General features: G+C 37.6%; 1 protein-coding gene across 2 annotated transcripts in view; it reads left to right on the forward strand.

Annotated features, from left to right (window-relative positions):
- Rap1a (RAP1A, member of RAS oncogene family) overlaps window positions 1-25,405 on the forward strand; it is an 80,654-nt gene that overhangs the window by 52,961 nt on the left and 2,288 nt on the right. The window contains exons 2-7 of one of the 2 annotated variants that reach the window (XM_021230955.2): window positions 6,535-6,618; window positions 10,568-10,636; window positions 13,071-13,127; window positions 15,048-15,188; window positions 17,829-17,972; window positions 23,057-23,172. In XM_021230955.2, the coding sequence (XP_021086614.1) occupies window positions 6,562-6,618; window positions 10,568-10,636; window positions 13,071-13,127; window positions 15,048-15,188; window positions 17,829-17,972; window positions 23,057-23,143 (555 nt within the window). In that variant the 5' untranslated portion in view covers window positions 6,535-6,561 and the 3' untranslated portion in view covers window positions 23,144-23,172. Of the gene's footprint in view, window positions 1-6,534; window positions 6,619-10,567; window positions 10,637-13,070; window positions 13,128-15,047; window positions 15,189-17,828; window positions 17,973-20,267; window positions 23,173-25,405 lie in introns of those variants that run through there. The other variant, XM_040752104.1, reaches the window with a different exon arrangement.

Below are 25,405 nucleotides of genomic sequence, written 5' to 3' on the forward strand. Positions count from 1 at the left end.
AACAGGATGGACTTGTTGACTGACCAGTGACTCACAGAGACCCCGTGTGGGGCCTGGTGATGGGGAAGTCCTATGTATATGTCAATAAAGCACTGTTGACCAATAGGGAAGCAAGTAGGTGGGACTAGGAGTCGAGGAGGATTCTGGGAAAGAGAAACACAGGGAGTCACGATGTAGCCTCCAGAGGAGTAAGAAGTCCAGACCCTTTTCTCCAGTAAGAGAAATACTTAGATTAACAATTATGAGTTAAATACTTAAGTTAGAGCTAGCCAGTAAGAAACAAGCAAACGGCCAACAGCTTCATAATTAATATATGTGTTTATTTGGGACTGATGCGGCTCTGGAACCAGGCTGGCAGGAAGGCTGCACTCTACAGGCTGGGCCCCAACAGATATCCATTTATTGTTTTCCACCTTATTTAGAGGGGACATAGTTTTTCACTGAACTTGAACTCACTCTTTTTTTAAAAACTGATTGCCCAGGCATCTCCTAGTTTTGCCTCTCACCCCTCCCAGCTGCCCCAGCTTCCCTTCTGCCCATCCCCATCTCACTAGTCATGGAGTTACAGGTATACACCACCAGACCCAAACCACATTTGACTTTTTATTTGTGTGCTGGAAATCTAAGTCCAGGTCTCCATGATTGTACAGCACACACTTTATCACTGAGCCATTCCTTAGCACCTTTACTAGTGGTTTTGAAAGTATATTCATCTAGTTTGTTGGCATTAAGTTTTCCATAGTTGTTTAGACTTGAATTTTTTCCAGTTACAGAGACAAATACTCATCCTTGTCCAAGGCAAAGGAAAAGTTTTATATAACAAAGCCATTCCTCAGACAACTGAGTAATTCTTTGTTAATGATTGAAACCCTCGTGAGTGAGTTCCACCTCTCAAATATTATACTATTAAGATATGGCTTTGAGGATTACGTTTCCAGCACATAAGATTGGCAGATACTTAAATCGTAGCATACCACCCTCCTACTGTATATCCCCCATCTCTGTCTTTTTCTTCTACACGTTGAGCTCAGTATATAAACCCAGTAACTGGCTCTTATTTTAAACCATGCTTTCCTCTTCTCCCCATCTATCAACATTTTGTATAATCATATTATACAAGTCTCCAATAGATCTTTTATATAAACATTATAACCTCACAAGGTCTTTAAACATTTATTTTACAGCCTCCCACGGGGTCTCTTAACAGTTTTCTTTAGATTTTGTTATAATTTTTTTGTCTCTCAAATAGTTTTTCTGATCTGTGGTTGTCTTTTCTCATCTAAATGAAGTCAGCCCTCCATCTCTGAGGAGCTTGCTTAGTGTTAGCTTCTCTGAGTCTCTATAAAAATGAACACCTGTCTATAACTCCTGTTCCAGGGGACCCAGTGCCCTCTTCTGGTTTCCTTGGATACTGCCTGTATGTGGTATACCTTTCAAATAAACACCTTTTTCATAAAATAAAAATAAATTTTAAATGAGGATAATTGAGATAAAAATGGGAGTATTAAGAATGTTGTGTGAATTAAAAACATTAACACATAAAGTGCTTAACAGTATTATGTACATGGTAGACAGACAGTAATCATTGTAGTTAATTTCTTTTTCTTTTATGTTCTGTTCTAGCATTTCTAACCTTTTCTTGTCCAGTCCTCCAATGTATTAGTATTTCCTCTGGTAAACTGGAGCCGGGATTAGCAGTATTTTCCTTTAAAGAGGCACATAATAAATATTTTATGTTTTTTTAGGTCATATAGTCTGGTGAAATATAGTTGACATGCTGTATCCTTAGATTCTGTGCTCATGGCTTCAACCAACCATGAATAGAAAATATTTAGAAAGAACATGATATCTTTACTGAGTATGTACATTTTTTCTGGTTGTATCATACTGTAAATAACATGTGATGGTAACAACTTATGTAGCGTGTCTATTTTATGAGGTATTACAAGCAATCTAGAAAAGTGTATAGGAAGATATATGTGATTCTTATGCAGATACTGTGGGATATAAGGGCTTGAGCACCTGTGGATTTGGTGCATGGTGAGCATGAGGAGTGTTCTGAGACCCAGTCCGCCACTTACACCTTTCATTTCCTTATCAGTTTCTGTATATGCATTCCTTTCCCCAAGTATACTAGCCTGGAGAGTATTAGATATAATGATTATACAGTCTCATATCAGAAAACTGGAATTTTTGTTATGTGTTACACTATTAAGATGGTTGTTAGTTTTAGAAAGTTAAATCTTGTCATGGCTTCTATATTCATTTCCCCCTCCCTAAAACATGCTGTAGCCACTTGTCAGTGTTTTGTTCTGTTTTGTTTTTTAGTGCTGTGAATCAAACCCAGAGCTGCATGCCATGTTCAACCAATAAGCTCTAGCCTCTGCCCCCACTTACCAGTTTTAAAATACTGACTCTGGTGAGGCGGTGCACACCTTAATCCCAGACAGAGACAGGCCAACAATCTCTTGTTTAAGGCCAGCTGGTCTACATAATGAGTTCTAGGATAGCCAGGGCTATGTAATAGATAAACCCTGTCTCAAAAATAAATAATATTGTTGATATCTGCAAACATTTAACCATGGGGTGGAATATGGTAGCACACACCTTTTATATGGAATTATTTTTTCCCTCCCTCCCTCTTTCTCTTCCCATTCACAGTTTTTCCTCCATACTCTCTTCCAAGTCCCTTCCCCCACCTCCCCCTTGTCGCACCCCCCATCTACTCCTCCCTTTCTATTCCAAAAGGGTAGGCCTTGCATGGATATCGACAAAACATGGCATATCAAGTTGTAGTAAGACTAAGTACCTCACCTTGTGTTGAGACCTAGAACCTCTGCATATATGTGATAAGTGTGTAGTAAGGAACTGTCTGGACTCTTACTGGCCATGGGACCCTATTCTTCATACTGGGTTGCTTTGTCCAGTCTTAATACAAAGTGGTGCACACTGAAGTGAGAACACACAAAAGTGATAATCAGTTTATTAAGGGGTGTAGTGAAAAGACAAACTTACAGATACAGAGCAAAGCAGATGCCACTGCTGATCCTGCACTGACTCTCTGCAGCTTGGTCTCCAACCGTGCCAAGCAGGAGCCAGAGCAAGGGAGAGCAAGTGCACTTTCCCTCCTTAGAAGACAAGACTATGCCCTAGAGCTTGCTGCCCCAAGGCTATTGGTGGGATGAGTTCCCACAACAACACACTTTTAATCCCAGCACTCCAGAGGTAGAGGCAGACAGATCTCTATGTCAGAAGCCAGCCTGGTCTACATAGTCTGGACCATATTAGCCAGGGCTGCATAATGAGACTGTCTATGAATGAATACGTGATTAAGGTTAAATATAGCAAGCAGTTTGTAGGAGAGCACCTTTGGGATCCCTACTGTTAAAATTTAGCTCAAATGTTTTAAAATTTCTCACCTCATCCAAATACTTGCCTTCGCTTAGTGAATTTTATATTTTAGGGTCAATTTGCAGGGAAAACTTTTGTCTTATAGTTCTTGAATTTGTGTATTTTTAAAATACAGAAAACAAATTTAGGATTTATTTGCTTTGACAACCAAGTTGTGTTATTTTCTAAGACTAGTTTTGCTGAAGGAAGAATGAAACCATCTTTTAGAACTTGAACCATAAAGTTAAGGAGTCAAGATTGACTTAAAACTTAAAGTGCCATGTTTATCCTGTCCTCTGTATTTGTCAGTAGTCTTAGCCAAAGTAAGACATTTTCTGGTACTTGTTGGGAGTGCAGGACACAAGAGATTTCCATAAAAAGACATAGAGTTTACTTGGAAGAATATAGTGGTTTTCTTACTTGGCAAGAATGTGTTAGAAGTAACTCCCCTCAGGAAGAAAATGTTAACTCCAATTATTCTTACTGATAATTTTGTATGGATATGCTTGTTGGACAACTATTTTGTTGTTTCTATGGATGTGTATCTACAGACAATATTCTCTATGTGAAAAATGACTTTGAAAGTTGGATATCTTAACCATTTTGTTAAGGAGCAGAAGTTAAATATTCTTTTGTTGGAGAATTCCCCCCAAGTAATTTAGTCATCTCTGAATTCTTTCCCTAATTCCTGTTTCCCTAGAAAATCTGGAGGCATTTAGGGAATATAAACAAGTTCACTGTTTGCTGTATTGTGACTGCCTCATGAAAGATACACACTGTCATAATGATAACAGTTCCCTAAGAGGCTTGGATAAGGATAGAGCAGTCTTGGTTTAGGAAGCAGTGTGATCTGTATTTAGCCATCAGCACTATTCTCAGATAAATGAGAAAACTATCTAATACATACTTAGGGTCAAGCACAAATTTACCACACCTCACCTTTTCCTTTTTTACGTCTCTGTGACAACATGTAGTTATTTTTAAGCTTTCTTCTCTCTTCTCTGAGTGCCTTAGTTGATTTCATCTGCTGCTGTGGTTTTAATTGCTGCCTTCTTTCTAGTTTCAAAAATAGCTATCAAATTCTGTTACACACTTTTCCCAGAGGACTCTCACACTGAATTTCTCTAAGAAATGTACCTGTTTCAGTTGCAGGTATTCTATCAGCCACTTTTTTTTGCTCAAGCTAGATACCTAGAAGTTATGTTTACCTTTTTTTTTTTCTCCTAACAATTATCTCTGATCAGTTAGGGCCCAGTACCTTCAGAAAAGCATTGCCCCCTTTTCAGCCCTAGTATTACTATTTAGGTCTCAATCAGGTCTCACTGAACTTTTGATGTGGCTTCCTAACTAATCTCCTTTACTTTCAGTGCATGTTATATAATATAAATGTAACCATAATAGCATTTTAAAAATCACTGTGTCGGGACTGGAGAGATGGCTGAGAGGTTAAGAGCACTGGCTGTTCTTGCAGATGACGCAGGTTTGATTTGCAGGACCTACATGATGGCTTACAACCATTAGTAACTACAGTTCCAGGGGATCTGGTGCTCTTTTCTAGCCTCTATAGCTATCAGGCACATATGGAGTGCACAGACGTGAAAGCAATCAGAGCACCCGTGCACATAAAAAATGAAATTTAAATTTAAAAAATCACTGTTTTCTCCCTTTGGGTAACTAGATAAAATGTAAATTATATTAGGACAGGTACCTTTGTAAGCACAGGTCTGTGCTCAGCTTCACATTCCATAATTTTTTTCTTTGTGTGGCAGGATTTCACTAGGTAGCCCTGGCTAGCATCAAACTCACAGAGCTATGCCACTTGAGTGCACCCCACCCGGCCATGCTATAGCTTATAAAAACTCCATGTTGAAAAATAAGACTATCACTAAGGGGGTGCTATGTTTACTGCTGAAGTGTAAAATTTCTGAGGTATCTAGTGGATGCCTGGTGTTTCACCAAGAAAGAACCCCATTTCCAAGGACCATGTGAATCCTCAGACTTCAGCAGCATGTAGGTCTCTTTTGTTTCATCTCATGTAGTTTAATCTACATGCTTGTTAGGCCCTTTGTTCATTTCTAAGGAATATGTTGTCAAGTTAATGACTCTTGGTAGTCGGTGGAATTTAATCATGCTGAGAAAAAAAAATAGTGTCTGTATAGTCATGCACCTCTGTTTTTTTGACCAGAAGACTAGGTATAACTGACAATTACCCATCGACTCCCGGGTCATTCATTGAGTGAGAGCGTGGTCCCACTCTCAAGTGGATCCCTCTGAAGCTCTCTGGAATTGTCAGAGCCTAGCTCCCTTTTCCCAGGTATATTTTCAAAGCTGTTCTTGAATTCTTTCTCCCTGTAGCACAGCCTGAAAAGCGTCTACAGACAGAAAGCTAAGGAGCTGTGAGTCTCACATCATGTCTTCCTATCCATGTGTTACCATCCTACATTATTTATTTTCCAGTGTCTAAAATAATTATCTCATATTTTTTTTTTTTTTTTTTTGCTCACTAGCAGTTTTCTATAGGATGAAAAGTCTTACCTTTGTTACTCCATATGGGCCACTGGAAATTGTTTCCTGGCTTTTACTTCATAAGATAAGCTTATAATCCACTTATTTTCTGAAGCTCTTTGAATCTTAGAGAGTGCTTACTAGCCCCTGCTGGTATAGGTTAACATATCTTTTTGCCTACTATTTATATGATAAGAATTCTAAAGCTGACATTTTACATAGTCTGGCTATAATGTAACAATGAATAAAATAGTGCAGAACTACTATATGTATTAGGCAAGTAAAGTAACATGTAGATTATATTATATGAGTATTTCCAAAGTACAGCTTGGTAAATGGTTAGGTTCATGGTTAGTTTTAAGACTTTATTGATTTTAATGCCCTGTTTTCTTAGTAACATGAATGGGCTTAATGATTGCTATTTAATAAGAGATCATTTTCAGTAAACTAAAGTATCTGGCACTGGTCCTATAAAGCTATTATTGGAAACTGTTTGATTTTGCTCAATAGTCTCTGTGCTCTGGCTAGATAATGTCAAGAGAAAATTTTTAAAGCAAAATCCTGTATTTGATACTACATTCTTAAGCTGTTTGTATGTTTGTGAATTTTTATTTTCATTTTTTTTGTTTTGTTTTTCAGGTTGTCAGTATTTAAACAGAGCACACCATGCGTGAGTACAAGCTTGTGGTCCTTGGTTCAGGAGGCGTAGGGAAGTCTGCTCTGGTAAGTTAGCCACCCAGGTATACCTAATCAGTGTTAACACAAAGAATATGGCTTGTTTTCATGCTTCTAGTTCCCATGGAAAAGGGAAGCATTATTCTTTATAAACGTGCTATCTGTAACCAAAGATGTATAGCTTTATACTGTGGAGTCACTCACTTACTCTTTTGTCTTCCAACTATTTATTGGCCAGTATTATTTGTGAAAGTGAAATGTAATTCTCATTGTCAAGGAAGTTTACATTCCATTGTGGAAAAGTGTTACAGATTGTAGCAGAGTAGATTCTCCTTTGCCTGACTCCAAGCTTGCATGAAGTGAAAGCTTCTTTTTGTTTCATATGAGGAACCATCCAGCCTCTGCGGTCACAACAGCAAATAAAAAGTCTGTCATGGAGCTCACTATATAGCAGAACTGGAGATGAAATAATACACCCATTAAACAAAGAACTGCTTGATGCTCTGACACAAAAATTCAAAATTTTAAGGGCAAAACTGACAAGTGGACCTTAGCTTTGACAACTACAAGAAAAGACCAGAATAGCCAGGCATGAGGAAGTGAGGTGGCAGGAAGGTGGGAGCCCAGAAGACTTAGATTACTCTATAAGAACTTGTAACTAAGGTCCAAGAACAATAAGACATAGAATGTAGGGTTTCTTGAGGGTGCTGGAAAGCTGGTGAATTAGCTAAACGTTCTGTTTAACAAATGGATTTAAGCTGTATAATTTAGAGGAACGGAAGAAAGTTGGGGGCTTGTTAAGCATTCTAGCTTTCTTGTGTGTGCTTGGATTAGGGCCATGAGAGTGAAGAAGAAACATGCAGATGCTTGAAGATTAAATAGGAGTAGACTTAAAATGTACTGCTGGGCTGGTTGGGATTAAAGATGAAGGAATAAAAACACAAAGTCTTAATACTTAGGAGACACTCAAGTTGCTCAGGTAAAATACACCAGATGCACAAATGAGTTTAAAAGAGGTTTGTGATACAATTTTAATTGCCATTAATATAATGATCATATTTAATTTCATGAGAATTCCATTACTGTTAGCCTGTTAGGAGTATAAATTAACAGCTCTGTGGAAATGATTTTTCAAATGCATGTAGTTTGAGGGGCCTTGAACTTGCTAATCTTCCTGCCTCAGTTCCCCAATGCTATAATTACAAACATGTATCATAACACCTGGCTTTACATGTAATTTTCAGTTCAGCAATTTCTCTCTGGATATTTTATCCCAATTATTAGTTCACATGTGCAAAATGATCACATCAGAAGTATGCATTGCAGCATTCTTCATAATGATAAGAACTTTGAAATGCCTACCAGTAGGAGCTAGTTAAGTAACTTAATACATATTTAGAGTAGAATGCTATACAAAGGCATAAAACAACTTTATACATACTGACCTATGATATCTTAGATGTATCATATATAGGGAAGAAAGGTACTAGTTAGGCTACCATTTAAGTGTTTTATTTTTCAAAAAGCTATAGTAGGTATTGGGGCTTGAGAGATGACTTAATACTTAAGAGAAAATACTGTTCTCGAAGAGGACTTGATCACTACCCCACATTGAATGGCTCACAACAACTTGTAAGTCCAGCCCCCACAGGATTCTGTGCCCTCTTCTGGCCTCCATGGGCTAACACACACATTGGCATAGATACATGGAAATAAGATTGAAATGACTGTTTTTAAAAAGTTAGAAGTGCAGAGAAAAGGAACCCATGAAATACATGAACCATTATATAAACAGATTGGGTAGCTGGAAACAAAAATGCTAATAGGATAAGAAAAAAATTAAATTCCGTAGAAGTGAACAAGATTGTCTAGGAAGAGAATAAGGAGAGAAAAACCCAGGGCTGGGTTCTGAATAATTGTCAATGTTAGAGGATAGGTAGGATTAAAATATCCAACAATGAAGAAGGTATCTTGTGATTGAGTGCATAGATGTGTCTACTTGACTGCTCAGACGTCAAGGAAGAAAGAGGAGTGGTACATGGAGATGTTTGCACATCTTAAAAGAAGATTTGGTAAGGTGATGTTGCCACAACCATGCTGGATAGAGTTGAAGAGTAATTGAGAGCTGAGGATATGGAATTATCATCTAGACACTTAAAGTCTGATTATGAGAACAAACAGAAAGGAGGAGAAGCTAGAGGGGAATATGGGGCTAAGAGGGGTTTTCTGTTTTGTTTGGGCATTGGAGGTAGCAGAGCATGTGTGTATCTTGGAGGCAGTGATCCAGTGGAAAAGAAGGGAATGACATAAGAAGGAGGAGGAGCAGATCCAGTATGGAAACCAAAGGAATAAAATGAAAATTGAGATGAATGAATGAGATTCAGAGGACTAACAAAAGGTTATTCTGTAAAAAAAGAAATGATCATTGTGAGGTGGTTGTTGATGCTTACAGGGACCAGTAATGTCAAGCTTAGGACAGTGCTTAGGCTTTCATGCCATCTGTGTCTAAGCACTTGTAGTAGTGGAGGACAAGTACAAGAGGAGGACGGTACATCTTAACACTGGGATCTCATGTGTGCACCTTGTGACCTCATATGCTGGACCATATACTTCTCCTACAGGCTACACTTGTTAGAAAGCTGTATCAGACTTTTTCCAATCTAAATTATACCATGATAAAAAGTGATTAAACCCTGATAAAAATGAGGAGTAAAGAACTGTGGGCCCAAGGAGATGGATTAGTGGGTAAGAACTCTTTCTGTGTGAGCATGAGGACCTGTTTGTAAATCCCCAGCACTCACACAAAAGCCTGGATGTGGGCATGTTCACATCTGTTATCCCAGTGGTGAATGAGTGCATGTGTGTGCGTGTGTAGCTATGTGTAGGAGGAATAAGACGGGGAGTAATAGAGTAGGACACCCAACATCCTCTAGTCTCTGCACACATTCATGCACACGTGTACACAGAGTTGAGACACAGTACAGAGGTAGGATATCTGCCTATCATGCCTAGGATCCTGTGTTGTATCACCAGCACAGAGGGATGAAGAGAGAAAGAATAGTTAAAAGTTTTTACTGTGGTTATATGCTGAAGTTCCTTTAATTTAAGTGTAAATAATCTTAGCCTGCATATTTGCCTGTGCTTATAGGCAGGAATATTCCAGGCCCTGTTTTAAAACTTCCTAGGAAATATCTAAGAATTATCATCTGTACTTGCCATTTATTTGATGATAAATATTCTTTCTAGTATACATTCAGATATGTTCAGTCAGTATACTGCAGATGAAAGTACAGTATTCTCCATTATCTGTATTTCCCAAGGTCCTCGGTTGATTCCTGAAACCATGGATTGTACTGAACTCAAATATAGTCTAAATTTTGTGTATATTCAAATTTATACAGCACCTACTTATCTTTTTCTGTACCTAGGGTAGTCCATTATTTGTGACTAGGTAGTGTTTTCCACTGGAAAGAGTAAGACCTAGGAATCAGAAAGATAATGTGTTGTAAGTTCAGCTGGCAAATCAGAAAAGTATTTCTGTGGTACAAGTGGAACTTGAATGTGATTACAGCCTGAAATTGGAGCAAGCAGATATTCAATAATGTAAAATTCCCTTTTCTCCAGTACAGTTTAAAGGATATAAACATTTAGAACCTTTGTCTCTCTCCTTTTAGACAAGAAATTACATTTGAATGGTTTCATTTTTAATGAACTAGAATCTTGCTTGTTTATCCCTGTATTTTAAGATGAAGTGTAATAATGTTTAGCAATGTAGTAGCTGTATTGATAAGTTTTTAATATGACCATCTCTTTTTGTAATAAATATCTTCCTAGTTTTGTATGCATTCTTAATTGGAAAATAATACTGATGCTTTACATTTGTGTTTTTTCAGAATTTCAACATAGTTTCATTTATTCTTTACAACTTATAAGGTTAAGTAACACTTAGGAACATTTTCTTCCAAGTCTTTAACTCTAGTTTGTTTTCTCCTCTCAGACAGTTCAGTTTGTTCAGGGAATTTTTGTTGAAAAATATGACCCAACGATAGAAGATTCCTACAGAAAGGTAAAATATGAAACAGTGTGTGCACTTATGAATAGTCCTTACAGCTTTCAAACCTGGTCCATGGAATTGCTTTTTACTATAGTTTTGAGAAATGATAGAAATCTGCTGTGTCTGTTTTTAGAAGTTCCACCTGGATAAAACATTCCTCACTGAACACTGCTTAATAGAGTGCTCTCTCCATATGCTGCTGCTTAATAGTGCATTCTTTTTTTGTGGGGGTGGGGCCTTTCCAGATAGGGCTTCTCTGTGTAATAACCCTGGCTATCCTGGAACTCACTGTGTAGACCAGGCTGGCCTCGAACTCACAGAGGTCTGTCTGCCTCTGCCTCCCCATTTCTGGGATTAAAGGTGCAAGCCACCACACCAGCTAATAGTTCATTCTTTTCTGTATGCATTTTCCCAGTAGAAAGTAAGTAAAAACAATATTAAGCCCACACCTAGGCTTTTGTATGAGTGTTGGGGATTTATATACAGTTGTATTTTTCTACTTAATATTTTCAGCCATTAACAAAACTTAAGACCATTTTTATGATTGAAGTTATCCATTAAGTTTTGGTTTTGATTTATAGTAAATTTAAAGATATCTACCCTTAGACTATCAAAATTAATTAAAAAATGTATAATAATATAATGGGAATACCTGTCATATTTCTCAGATCTGTGGAACATATATTTAAAATGACCGTAATGCAAACTGTAGACCTTTGCTGATAACAATGTGTCATTGTAGTTTATTGGTTGTAGCAAATTTCCACTCTGCTGCAAGCTATTGGTAAAAGAGAGAAGGAAGCTGTATGTGGTGTAGGCAGAGATAAGGTGGGGCATCTTTATTTCTCTTAATTTTGTGATGAACCCAAAATTTTTCTTAAAGAAGTGATGTTGGCCAAGCATGGTGGTATACACATTTAATCCCAACACCTGGTAAACAGGCAGGGAGATCTCTGCAAGTTCAAGGCCAACCAGTCTACAAAGACCCTATCTTTAAAAAAAGAAAAGAAGAGGGTAATCTAGTTTTTAAAAAAGCAAAGAAGCAAAATCGTTGGTCTTGACAAAAAAAAAATATGTTCTATTATAAGACTAGGTAGAGCCATGAAAAAACTTTCATGATTTTATTTTTCACATATCCAGGTGAGGAGTCATATAACAGAGCCAGGGTTATCCCTCCAAAGACTAAACCTACATTTTAACAGAGAGGAAATCATTGCTCTGTTAGATATCTGTTTTTAGAATCTGTCTTTGATAGTGCTATAACTTTTGTTAAGCCTTTTAGGAAATACTGGCCGAATGATTTCATTCTCTTCCATATTAACACAATGGTGCTCTAGATACTTATGAAACTACAGGCATGGTTCTTTATTTTCTGAAGACTCTGGCACAGATTTTGCCTGTTTACTGTTTGCCCCCCACTGAGTGGGGTTTTGCGTTTGTGGCCCCACCAGAGGTACTCCTCCTCCTCCTCACTCTGGCAGGGAGGAAGGGCAAGAGCCTTAGGTGATGTGTTTATTTGTAGGAGACAGTATTGCTCTTCTGAAATTTCTCCCAAATACATCTCATCAAAAGGCAATATCTGTCCCTAGCATGCTGAAGGACTAATTTTCTTAGTTCCTTTAATTATCCGCAGAGTTGATAATTGAAACTTTCTTTAGACCAATCTTCTTTTTTAGAAGACTGGGGAAATGGAATTGGTATATTCATATTTCACCTTCTATAGTCCCTCCCCCACCAAGGAACCCTTTTAAGTCTTAAGAGTTGTGTTTATTCTTAAGGAATAAGTAGCTCATTGCTATTTATTTGAACATTTCTGTGTTCTTATGTTGCAATTTTTTTAATATTTTAGCAAAATTTTAACAACTTGGATAAAGTAAGTTTCTATTCCTTGAAATCTTTTTGTATACAATTTGACACATTAAAGGTGGTACTGTGAGGTCTGACATCTTTTGTTGGAAATAGTGTCTCTCTATGTCACCCATAGGGCCTTAAACTAGAACTCTTCCTGCCTTAGCCTCCCAGAGCTGAAATTATAGGTAAGCACTACCATGCCCAGCTTGGAATCTTTAATTCTTGGCTTTACATGAAGATCATGTATGTATCTCATATATGTCTGTCACAGCCATATGTCATATATATGATCTTCATTTTTTGTGTTTTTTTTATTAGAATTTTTTTCCTGTTAGAACTGTATGTACCTTTTTCCTAAATTACAAAACCTGTTCTTTTGCCTTCCAATAAGGACAAATGAGCATCATTATAGCTATACTCAACTTTAACCATACTGGCCTTTGGGATCTTGCTGGTGTGCTCAAAGACCCCTGTTCCCTATTGTGGTACTACGTAAAAAAACATTTGGTAGTTACCAATAAGCACTTTGAAGAGGTAAAAGGAAAACATGTTAATGTTGCCTTTTTTTTGTCTTTTCTTCTTTGCTCCCCGACAGCAAGTCGAAGTAGATTGCCAACAATGTATGCTGGAAATCCTGGATACTGCAGGAACAGTAAGGATTCTTTCCTTTTCATTTAATAAGTTTTAGTCTGTGAGCAGGTTTTCATATCAAAATGATTCTCTGTAAAGTGATTATTCTGATTTTTTAAAAATTCTCTAAATGTAGGGCTTCATAAATTTTCTTAGGTATATAAAATTGTTTTGTGATGTGATTGATGCCCACAAATCATAATTGAATTGTGTATTGAGCTCACCTGCAGAATCTGAAATGGAGGGAGCAGTCTTTTTGTATTGAAGTATGATATATACTATAATATGTATATATTTTTAGAAGGTATTTAAGGGCTGGAGAGATGGCTCAACAGTTAATAGCACTGGCTGCTCTTTCAAAGGACCTGTATTCAATTCCCAGCACTCACATGGCAGCTCACAACTGTCTATAACTTCAGTTCCAGAGGATCTGAAATCCTCACACAGACATGAATACAGGCAAAACACCAATGAACAACAAACAGACAAATAAACAAATAGATAAATAAATGATTTGGGGGGAGGAATTTAAGTTCAGAATTTTAGTTAAAGTAGGTGTTCCCCTCCCCAGTCCCACCCTCTTTAGCACTCCAGTTGACTGGCTCCTGCAGCTTCTCAAACACTGTATGGTCCTTGGACCCTGTGTATTTGTTGTTCTCTGTCTAGGACACCTTATAAGAGCATCCATTAACCTCCTCTTCTTCTTGCCCTCCTGTTAGCTGTCAGTACCTTACCCTCTAAATTGTAAACTTCTACTCCATTAAACCGCCTATCCCCCAAAATAAAGAGAAACTCTCAGCTTTATTTTTTTCAGTAACATTGCTGCCTGGTCTACTTCATACTTTATTTTTATTTATCTCCATGTATATTCCTTGAGAGATTTTTGCTTCTTGTGTTGATCAACATACTTCCTGCTGAACAGTTGTTGAATAGATGAATCTTATAGACTGTCCATAGGAAGGAGGTTGGGATTCTCAGTAAGAGATATAAAAAGCTGCAGTACTACAGTATTTACTCTTGATTAGTAACTAGCAGAGGCTATAATCTCAAGAAAACATGGGAGGAATGCTAGGGCTAGAATTTCTAATTACCTTTATAAATAACAAATCCAGAAAAATGAAAGAAAGGCTCGAAGGTTAAGGATGTGGATGAGTGTTAGCAGGCAGACTGGAGCATCTAAGACTGTTTTGTTTAGTAGACAAAATAGAAGAGTGACAAGGGAAATCAGTAAGCCAGAGATGCAATACGTTTATGAAGCTTTGTGGATTTGTATGTTTAATGATAAAGAGGTTAAAAATTCATTTTTAATATTTTTCTATATGTGACTTCTTTAATACTGCATATAAAATCCAAGGACTTTTTAGACAGGATTCTGTTCCATATTGTTATCTGTAGTTACAACATATAATAATTTCTCCAAAGAAGACAAGGTTGGTTTTAGGCAAACAAATCATTTTAATTTAGTGAGACTGCAACTGTATGGCTGATGTTAATGGTTAGTGACTCTGAAGAAAATAGTCACTGTACTTTTCTCAGGTCTTTTCTAAGAATTTGAAATGCAGTGAGCAGGGAGATAAAATTATATGGAAAAGCTCTTTCCAGGAGTCTACTCCAGGGTTGGTAATGTACTGATTGTCAAGATGGTAAAACATCAACAGAAAGATAGTTGAGACTGGCCCTGATGGATGATTATAACTCAGCACTGAATTTGCATCTTGTATTCTTTCTACTTGAGTGGTGATCATATTATAAATCTTCCAAACAAAATCAATTAAGGTTTGTATATTAAAAGAATTGTGTCAACAAACATGAATATGAAATCTTATAATGATATATAATTTAAAATGTAGGTCCTTATTTGAGGTTATTCTGTTTAGAAACCATTCCAACATACATTCAAAAACTGTGTATATATTTATAACTGGATTTTTTTTCACTACAGGAGCAATTTACAGCAATGAGGGATTTGTATATGAAGAATGGCCAAGGGTTTGCACTAGTTTATTCAATTACAGCTCAGTCTACGTTTAATGACTTACAGGATTTGAGAGAACAGATTTTACGGGTTAAAGACACAGAAGATGTAAGTATTTTTCTCTCATTAAAATATATTGCCATCTCTCCATAGTCAAATAAACATGTCTGCTTTCTCGTCAGTATAAGGTTTTGTAGATATATCTAGCATATGTCAAAAACAGCTCCTGAAAATAAATTTTTGACTTTCAAAATTAACCTATAAATTATATGCTGAGATTATAGAATATGAGATGTTTATGGCAAAGTGAGTGTTGTGCCATGTGGATTTAAAAATATAGGAGAGATGAGGAGTCCAACAACCTCACAGAAGAAGGAAGAAGTGGGACTCAACTTGAGCTTTGAATGTGAGAAATAGTGTTCCTCCTCCTCCTCTTCCTCCTCCTCCTCCTCCTCCTCCTCCTCCTCTTCCTCCTCTTCCTCCTCCTCCTCCTCCTCCTCCTCCTCCTCCTCCTCCTCCTCCTCCTCCTCTTCCTCCTCCTCTTCCTCTCCCTCCCCCCCCTCCTCCTCTTCCTCCTCCTCCTCTTCCTCCTCTTCCTCCTCCTCCTCCCTCCTCCCCCTCCTCCTCTCCTCCTCCTCCTCTTCCTCCTCCTCCTCTTCCTCCTCTTCCTCTTCCTCCTTCTTCCTCCTCCTCCTCCTCCTCCTCCTCCCTCCTCCTCCTCCTCCTCCTCCTCCTCCTCCTCCTCCCTCCTCCTCCTCCTCCTCCTCTTCCTCCTCTTCTTTTTGCTTTTTCAAGACAGGGTTTCTCTGTGTAGCCCTGGCTGTCCTGGAACTCTGTAGACCAGGCTGGCCTCAAACTCACAGAGATCCATCTGCCTCTGCCTCCAGAGTGCCAGGATTAAAGGTGTGCACCACCACTGCCCAGCCCTCGGATTTATATTCTTGCACTACCTTTGTTGGTATCATATACCTTTTTCGTATCTTTTACAAAAAATGGAATATACATCTTTACATCAATTTGATATAGTGGAAAAAATCCTTTTTAGTTATAAAAATTAAGATAGAAATTTTCAGTTGCACCTTTCTGGTTTTGTGTACTTTTCTCTAATGGGTGCATATTCATCTGCTCAGGACCTTTTAAACTTGATAACATTGCAGATAGGGGAATTTGTGCCATATGATCCCATGATTGCCCTTTATGAATAGTTTTCCTCCGTTCTATGATGAATTTATCCAGAGTTCTGTTTTCAAAGAGTTACAGTGGTGCTGGCACATGCCTTTAATCCCAGCACTCCGGAGGCAGAGGCAGGTGGATCTCTGTGAGTTCAAGACCAGCCTGGTCTACATGAGCTAGTTCCAGGACAGCCTCCAAAGCCACAGAGAAACCCTGTCTTGAAAAAAAAAAAAAAAAAAAAAGAGTTACAATGAGTTGTAATGTTAATCCCTTTTATTACATCAGTAAAGGACAAAAGATGAAGTTAAAGGTGCCTAGACTGTTTAATGTAATCTGTTTGGGGTAGAAGGTTCATCATGTCTCTCACATCCTTTCTTTTGTATAGTGGTGTTGTCTTTTTTTTTTTTTTTTTTGGTTTTACGAGACAGGGTTTCTCTGTTTTGGAGGCTGTCGGTCCAACCTGGCCTCGAACTCACAGAGATCCTCCTGCCTCTGCCTCCCGAGTGCTGGGATTAAAGGCGTGCGCCACCAACGCCCGGCTAGTGGTGTTGTCTTAAAACCAACTGGCTTTGTTCTCTGAACTTTTAGCTGAGGAATCTAACAGTTTGTTAGCTGTGAGAGTAGGATGTTATATTTCAAGATAGTCAAGCATCTGTGGTATGGAGTAAAAGGGAAGACAGCCACTTGGTGACTTTTTTTCAATGTATGTATGTATGTGTGTGTCTGTGTATATCCCATGTGTTGAGGCTAGAAGAGGATGTTGGATTCCCTAGAACTTGAGTTACAGGTGATTGTGAGCTACCTGACATAAGTATTGGGAACTGAACTCAGGTCCTCTGAAAGAGCAGCAAGTGCTCTTAACCACTGAACCATCTCTCTGACTCCTATTTTTATTCTTAATCCTCCTTAATATTTTACCTACATAGTCTTCAAGTCTAATATTAGGTATAGTAGTAGAAGCTGCTAATAATGTCATTTTTTTTGGCATTTATTAGACCTATGAGATGAAGCAGTGAACCACTTATGATCAGTGAATATAGTGTTTCATGTATTGCAGGGAGAATTCCTTTCCCTTCAGAATTTTCTACTTACAATCAGCTATTTGTAGTAATCGACATAAAAATTTTAGGGTCATTAAGGGATGGAGAAATAACTCAGTAATTCAAGTACTTGCCACTCTTCCAGAGGACCAGGGTTCGATCCTCAACAACCACATGGCAGCTCACAACCATCTGTAGCTCTTTCGTCCTCCATTGGTACTACATATGAACGTTGTATACAAACAAGTTAAAATTAAGAAAAAATGGAATCATATTATTTAAAATAATTTGGTATATGAATCTAGTAGTTCTTCATAAACCCCTCCCCCCACTCTCTCTCCCTCCATTTATTCTCCCACCCCAAACAGCCACAATACACAGCACACTCTTTTTTAAGCATTTGGTGGAGCATACAGTTATAGATTGGTATGTTTTGGTTTTTAGCAGGTAATTGCTTATTGCCAGAAGAGAGTAGGTAATGAGTATGTAATTCATTTGTTTTGTTTTGTTTTGTTTTGTTTTTTCCTTCCTGCAGGTTCCAATGATTTTGGTTGGCAATAAATGTGACCTGGAAGATGAGCGGGTAGTTGGCAAAGAACAAGGCCAGAATTTAGCAAGACAGTGGTGTAACTGTGCCTTTTTAGAATCCTCTGCAAAGTCAAAGATCAATGTTAATGAGGTAACCTGCAACTACTAGACAGTACAGACAAGTTCCTTTTTATTTTCCGTTGCCTTAAATTTATAGCCAGAATTTTTAAGAAAAGAATTATCTCAATTTATTACCTTGTAGAAAATAGTAATTTCTAGATACTGTGTACCTTCGCTTTCATGACATCATTCTCTGATAGTTGTAATGCAGCCACCTAATTTTAACTTGTCAAAGGCTCTTTATAAAGTTCTGCTAAGCCTTTTAAGTAATATGCCAGAGCTAGCATGTGAAAATTGTCACACCTTTATGTTGTAACAGTTACTTATCCCGTTGAATATAACAAATGGGTGGTAAAGTCCAATAGGAAAGTACGAAAACATTTAGGTTACTATTATAATGAACTTTTGTTATACAATACCATCATAGAATTTTATTTTTGATTCTTGTCTCATTTTTGATGCATGCCTGAAAGTGTGAGCTCTATATATGGATGGATTTGTAATTCAACCCATTCAGTCCTTTGCACACTGCTGATTTAAGCACACCACTATCTTAAGATATTCTGTGGGCCAGAGGCCTTTGCAAATAGGCTATGTGCCTCATTTTAAAGAGCTAATAGTTGACCAAGCTCCTAAAAATGTAGTGCATTTCCTAAATTGCAACCACCAATCATATAAACTCATGAGATTGCTTTTGCTTTTGGTACTTTACCAAAAGCCTTTGAAAAAGAAAATAAATGGGGGCAGAGAGGCAGTAAGCCTCCTGTCCCCTTCTGTGGCCCATGGAAGCATCTCAGGTAACTAGACACAGGTGAGAGTAAGGTGGGGTTAGGTTGTCGAAGCTGGGGTTTTACTCACTGCTCCTCTCTGGCCTCTGTTCAATAAGTCACTTTTCATGACTATGCTTGTAGACTATTATTAGACTTTTAAGATGGCTAAATTATTTTAAACACCTCCCAAGGAGGGGGTGCAATCAGCTTGCTGCAGATTCTGTTTCTTACACAGAATCAAGAATGCTAAAACTTAGTTTTTTAGGTGAAACCACTTTTAACAAATACAAAAAAAAGAAAGAAAAATCTGTTAATTGCATTTGTCTGGCAAACACTGAGCACCTATTGTGTGCCTGGCACTTCATTCTGCACCCAGGTGGCAGTCATCCAGACAGAACTATTTCTACCCTTAAGAAGTTTGCATCCTAGTTGAGCAATAAGTCCTACTGGTGCTTCCATAACAGTTATTTGTCGTTCACTGCCAGGGAATGAGAAGAAACTGATAGACATCTAGCCATCCAGTCATCTTTCTTTGTTGTAGTATTAGAATTTTCTAGAGGTTGTTTTTTTTAAAAACTTTAATAATAAAAATGTAATGTTTAGAATAATATTTTCTGAAAGAACAAGTGAGCAAGAAAAGGAGCCTTGTAATGCCAGCACTCTGGAGGCCAAGGCAAGAGAATGAAGTTCTAGGCCAGCATGGACTATATATTACGAAACCATAACTAAAATGAACAAACAATATTTTAATGAAGAATACATTACAGTTGGTGAATGCCCCTGAATAGTAGAATTGTGGCATGATGTCACCTTATGTGATATGGTTAGCCTTTGGGATCTGGTTCCTTACTGTCTCTGTCACCCTCACTGCTGTCCACCCTCCAAGTTCATCAAGTGTGCTGGGGCTGAGTTGGACCAGAGTCCATCACACAAGACCTCTCCCTGTAGGAGCCAGAGTTTAGTGTGGAGGAAGTAAGTATTCCTCATTTTCAATCATTACATGATTGTGGGAACCTGCATTGCAGTTTCTAATGCAACAGAATTGAGTTTTTCACAGCAGTCTTGTTAAAGTTTCACATAGGGTTTAGAAAACAATATAAAATGTCATAGTCATTTTATTGTCTCTACTTTGAAAAAACACACAGGCTGCATGCTAGAAATGAGAATATAATTTTGAAGTGTTTCATTTTTTTTAAGGTTTTACTTTTCCTAGCCTAATAATTTAGCTGCAGAATTTCTTGAATAGTTCACAGTTGTTGAGACAGTCTGTGCTGCTGTGTAAATGCTTGTGTGGTTTCTGAATGCATGAAGATAGAGAATAATAATTTCACTAGATTCAGCTCTTGACTTTGAATTTGCAAACAGACAAGAACACAATGCTTGGCCAGAGCCCTCTAATTCTCTATATTCTACATGGAGCAATTGATGCACTGGAATTACGTCAGCCTTAGCCCCAGATTTCTTTCTTTGCTGAGGCTGGAGTAATGATTGGAGTAAAGACATCCCAATTAGGCATGGGAGAGGGGTTGAGAAACTCTATTCTGTGTTCCCTCTAGATTTTTCTATAGTTCAGAGAGATGAGGAAGAACCTAGGCTGGGGACTTTCAGCATTTCTAACCAAATATTATAGTTCGAACTTGCCCTCATCACTGAACCATCTGCTGCTGTGAGGTAGGCAATGTTTTCCAAAGAAATAATTTAGAATAATACTACAAGCAATCAGTTACCTGTCTCTATAATGTGTGCCAGAAACTGGACACTGACTGGTATGAAGAAACTGAAATAGGAACTGCATATGTATTTCATTAATTTACTGTTCTGGTTTATCTTTTTGTTACTTTGTATCATAGCTTGCATGTTAAAACCTTATGCACCAATGAGAACTTTTTCCTGACTCATATGCATCAAGTTCTTAAAGGCTTCAGAGTTATGGAAATAGTATTGGCGTATAAATACTGTAGTTTTAACCTTTTGTTAGCTTATAGAAAACAGAATGGCTTTAGGAAGTGGGAGTTGGATGGATAGGGCAAACAGAAAAGAATATATTTATAACTTTGTAATGAATCTGTTCTCTTTTTTTTCTTTTCAACAATTTAGTCTCATAATCTCTGAGTCATTTGAAAAAGTAACAGATGATTATCATCTTAAAGAAATGTAGTTTGTCATCTTTTTTAAAACAATACACAGGCTAGAATATAGCTCAGTGGTGGAGAACTTGCCTAACATGTACAGGCCCTGGGTTTAGTTTCCCACTACAAAAAAAAAAAAAGAAAGAAAGAAAGGCTAAGATCTCTTGCTTTTGAAATTTACTTAATCTAAGAACAAGAAAAAAAATAGCCCGTTTATCCTTCATTTAGATTTACTAATAATTACCATTTGGCCACATACTTACAGGAATCATTTTTCTTTGCTCCTATATATTTTAGTATGTGTTTCCTTGGATCAAAGGCATTCCCAGACTGTACAGAGTGCTCCGGGATTAAGAGCTCATAAGGCTTTATGTAGGGTCACAAGTTCAGGTCTAACACCAATGGCTCACAACCTCCTTTAAGTCCAGCTGCAGGTGATTTAACACTTCTTGACTCCACAGGCATCCCTCACAGATACATAAATGGAAAATAAGAAAATTGCTAAAAGAACCTTTAAGGACATTCTCTAACAAAAACCACGGCTATTAAAGATACAACTTGGCTATAGTGTGTTCGCCTGCATGAGCAAGGCCTGGATTCAGTTCCCAAAACGCAAAGTAAAAGTAAAATCAGGAAACTTGCCTTCAACACTGTTCTGTTTATATGTAGTTTTATTGTATTAAGTATGCCAATGTGTTAAAGACCATTTCAGCTGAATCTGGTTATTTGCTATGATAATGCAGGCAATCATTTTCTAATGGCCTGGGATGAAATGAATGCCTCGTCATCATCATCATCTGAATATCTCTTGCAGAGTTGTTATTAAGGAACACAATAGGGATGGACTGGTAACATTTCAACACATGCCAGAGTTAATAATCCACTTTTATGAAATAAGTAGTTTTAATATTTTTGTCTTTGATGACTTTTACTCTTCCAAAGATGAATCTCTGGGATTATTACTGTACCTTCAAATTGAAGATTAGTGAACTTTTCCTGTCTGTTGTTGTTATTGCTGTTGTCTTGTTTGCTTTGACCATGGAGGTACACACTTTTAATCCCAGCACTTAGGAGGTAAAAGTAAATGGACTTCTTGAGTTCAAGGCCAGCCTGGTATACAAAATAAGTTTCAGGCCATCTAGAGCTGAATAGTGAGACCCTCCCCTAAAAAACAAATCCATAAGGGGTGGACATCATGTGCCTGCTCTTGTGTTACCTGAACAGAGACATGCTTTTTTCTGTCCTAGCATAAAATGTACATCATCATCATTATCATCAAATGCAAATTGAGGGAAATTCTATACATTTATTAGACATTATTTTTCTGAAATGACAAAACCTTGGAAGACAAAGACCAAAGAACTGTTCCTAATTTTAAAAAGCTAAAAGCAGTTCATGAGGTACTATCCATCTATAATCCTAGCACTTGGGAGATGGAGACAAGAGGATCAGGTTTTCAAGGCCAGCCTTGAGTGAGTTTGAAGCCATCTCAAACAAATAAGAAAATAGTAACAGATAGACAGGTGCTACAATATCAAGAAACAAAATGCAATGTGAATCCTGATAGATTTCTACCTAAAAGGAAAGTTACATTTTAGGACCTCATTGAGAGAATTGGAATTTACACTAAAGATTATACAAAAAAAAATGTATTGATGTTTAAATGTTTTGACTAGGATCAGCATTATGCTCAGGTTATATATGAGTATGTTCTTGCTGGGTGAGGTACCTCACATCTTTGATCCTAGCACTTGGGAGGTGGAAGCAGGCAGATCTCTGAGTTTGAGGCCAGTGTAGTCTATGCAGTGAAACCTTGTCTTGAAAAACAAGAGAGAGAGGTAGTATATTCTTGTTCTGGGAGATACATGCTTAGTTAGCCCTTTAAGGATCCATGCCGCTATCATATGGTTCAAAATTATTGGCTCTAGGAAGAGTGTACAGAAGCTCTTTGGTGCTATTGCTGTAATTTTAATTTTAAGTGTTCACTACCTTTCACATCTATTTTTTTTTAATTGACTACCGGCTGTCTAAGAACAGGTACATATCCTTTATCATGAATAAGTAAGGTCTGCTTTACTATGAGAGTTAGCTTAGGGAATTAAGAAACTTAGAAGAAAACAGTAAAGTTCAGATCTAATGGCAGAATAGTACTTGGTGCTTTCAAAATGATTCTGTGAAACAAACAATCAGTAGTTTTTATTGTTGTTTTTACCTAGATATTTTATGACCTGGTCAGACAGATAAATAGAAAAACACCAGTGGAAAAGAAGAAGCCTAAAAAGAAATCATGTCTGCTGCTCTAGACTTGAAGTCAGCAGCAGCTCTGAGCCAGGTAAGAGGCTTAAGCAGAGCAAAGCCTTCCTCGTTTCTCCCAACTTTTAACCGTTTTATTTACTGTCAGTATTTCTGAGCTTGTATTGCTTATACATGTGACAGACACCTGTATCTGGTGTAATTGGCCTCCTCCCCAGGAGAGTCTAAGCTCTAAGAATGAGGACCACGTGTGATTTGCTCACCATCATGTTGCCATCATCTGCTAAAGAGTGTGTATTTGAAAAATAAATAGTGCTAGAGGCTGGGTGGAACACTTACCTCGTATCAGCATTTCTCTTTGCTCCTTGAACTTAGCATTAGCAAAAATATATAATGTGTTGTGTCTGTCATCATTCACTCAGAGCTGTGGTTTTAGAAGTATCCATGTTACATGTATAAGTAGTTTATTTTTATTATATGACAATACTTAATTTATTACTTGACTAATGGGTGTTCTGCTACTGAGGGACTTTTGAGGAATTCATATGGATAATACTGAGCCTAGCCTAGCAGCTCACACCTATTGTCCCAGACAAAGAATGAATCAAGAAGATTAGAAATTCAAAGCCAGCCTCCCTTACGTATCAAAGTCAAAATTGTCAAGTTATATGAGACCCTGGCTTAAAACTAAAACAGACAAAATATACAGATAGTTTGCAGTTCTGTGCATGACTTACACACAAGCATGTGTCTAGAAACCTAATGTCCAGCTCATATGCTATATATACGAGTTTTTTTTAAGTAATTGTACCACGGTATATGCATCAGCAATTCATGAGTTCCATATCCTCCCCAAGATTGGTGTTTTCAGACTTTTTAAACTAAACTGAGCCATTCTGTCTGATGTGCGATGGCACATTGAGTTCTACTTGTCAGTTCTTCTCAAGAGTGAATGGCTCTTCAACAAATGCTTTACCAGAGTCTGCATCAAGTGGTAGTTGACTTTAGGTAGCATTTCAGCCTTTCATTAAGTGGACCCACTGAAGAGAAATTCCTGGCAGCATTTGCACTGCCAGTCACGTATGAAGCCAGGCCCTGTGAGCTGGTTACTTGGTTTCCCTTAATTACATATTTAAATCCCCTGATGTTTCTTCTTTGGCATCTATTAAACCCAAACAGAATGCTTTCGTGGAGCAGATGTATGTTGTAGTCTGAGCCTAATTATGTGAATATGACTAAACTTGATGAAGTTAGAAGAGGAACATAAACTCTCCTCACTTGAGAGTTGATGACACTAACTACTGTTGATCTCTGGGGCCTGTTTAGTAGATTACTGCTTTCTGAGCTCCTGATAAGCTAATTTGTGCTCCTTAGAGGTAGGGATGAGTAAGAATCTCTCCTAGAGAAAACAATTGAGTAACTGCAACCCTTTTTAATGGAAAAATAGAAAGGAGGAAAAGCATAGTTGTCTCAAGTGGTCAAACTTGGAAGGTCAGCTTCTGGTTAAGTGCTTTCTTTTTCTGAAGAACTAAGTAGCTTTTCCTGAAACTGATTGGTTAAAAGACTTTAAATTGCTAGTTTCCTGACCGTGATTATTGTTAAGATTACTGTGTGTGTTTAAGGAAGGGTACAAAGGCAGAAACATGAGGACTTAAATTGGTAATGTGTTGTTTTACACTTTTGACTGGCTTTTTGACACCGTTACCTTGGCAAACTTGAGTTTTAACTTTGCATTCTAAGAAAATGTTCTTTTAGCTTAAAGGAAAAGATAGCACTTGGCCTATTATGATTTTAAAATGCATTCATACAATTAGAGAGAAATCTTGCCTAGGTCTGGCAATAAGCCATTCATGTTGATTGCATCAATCCTTAGACTTGTACATAATTTGATGTAAAATGTAGTCTCCTGAGATCTTGTAGAGGTGTGATGATAGAGGCAGAATGCTTTGAAGTACATTATTGTGATTTGCAATGCCATGTTATACTTGTATTTTTGGAAGTGCTAAACTTTACGTTGTGGCACATGTCTGTAGTCCCAGCTATTCAGGCTAAGGCAGAAGGATTGCTGGAGCCCAGGAGTTTGAGACCATCCTGGCCAATATAACAAGACTAGGGCTAAAATGTTCTAAGATAACAAGGTAGATTTAGGTAACAATTACAATGTTTTAGTGTAAGTAGCTGAACTTTGGGAGGCACCATAGCCTTTAAGTAGAATTGTATTAAAACATGTAAATCTCTTAAATATCTCAGTTTTAAAGAGCTTACAGAAGTAAATCATCAGGAGTTCTCCCTCTAAACTAATTGGCTTGTGC

Source organism: Mesocricetus auratus, unplaced genomic scaffold (genome assembly GCF_017639785.1).
Source record: "Mesocricetus auratus isolate SY011 unplaced genomic scaffold, BCM_Maur_2.0 Super-Scaffold_100009, whole genome shotgun sequence".
Lineage (NCBI taxonomy): Eukaryota > Metazoa > Chordata > Mammalia > Rodentia > Cricetidae > Mesocricetus > Mesocricetus auratus.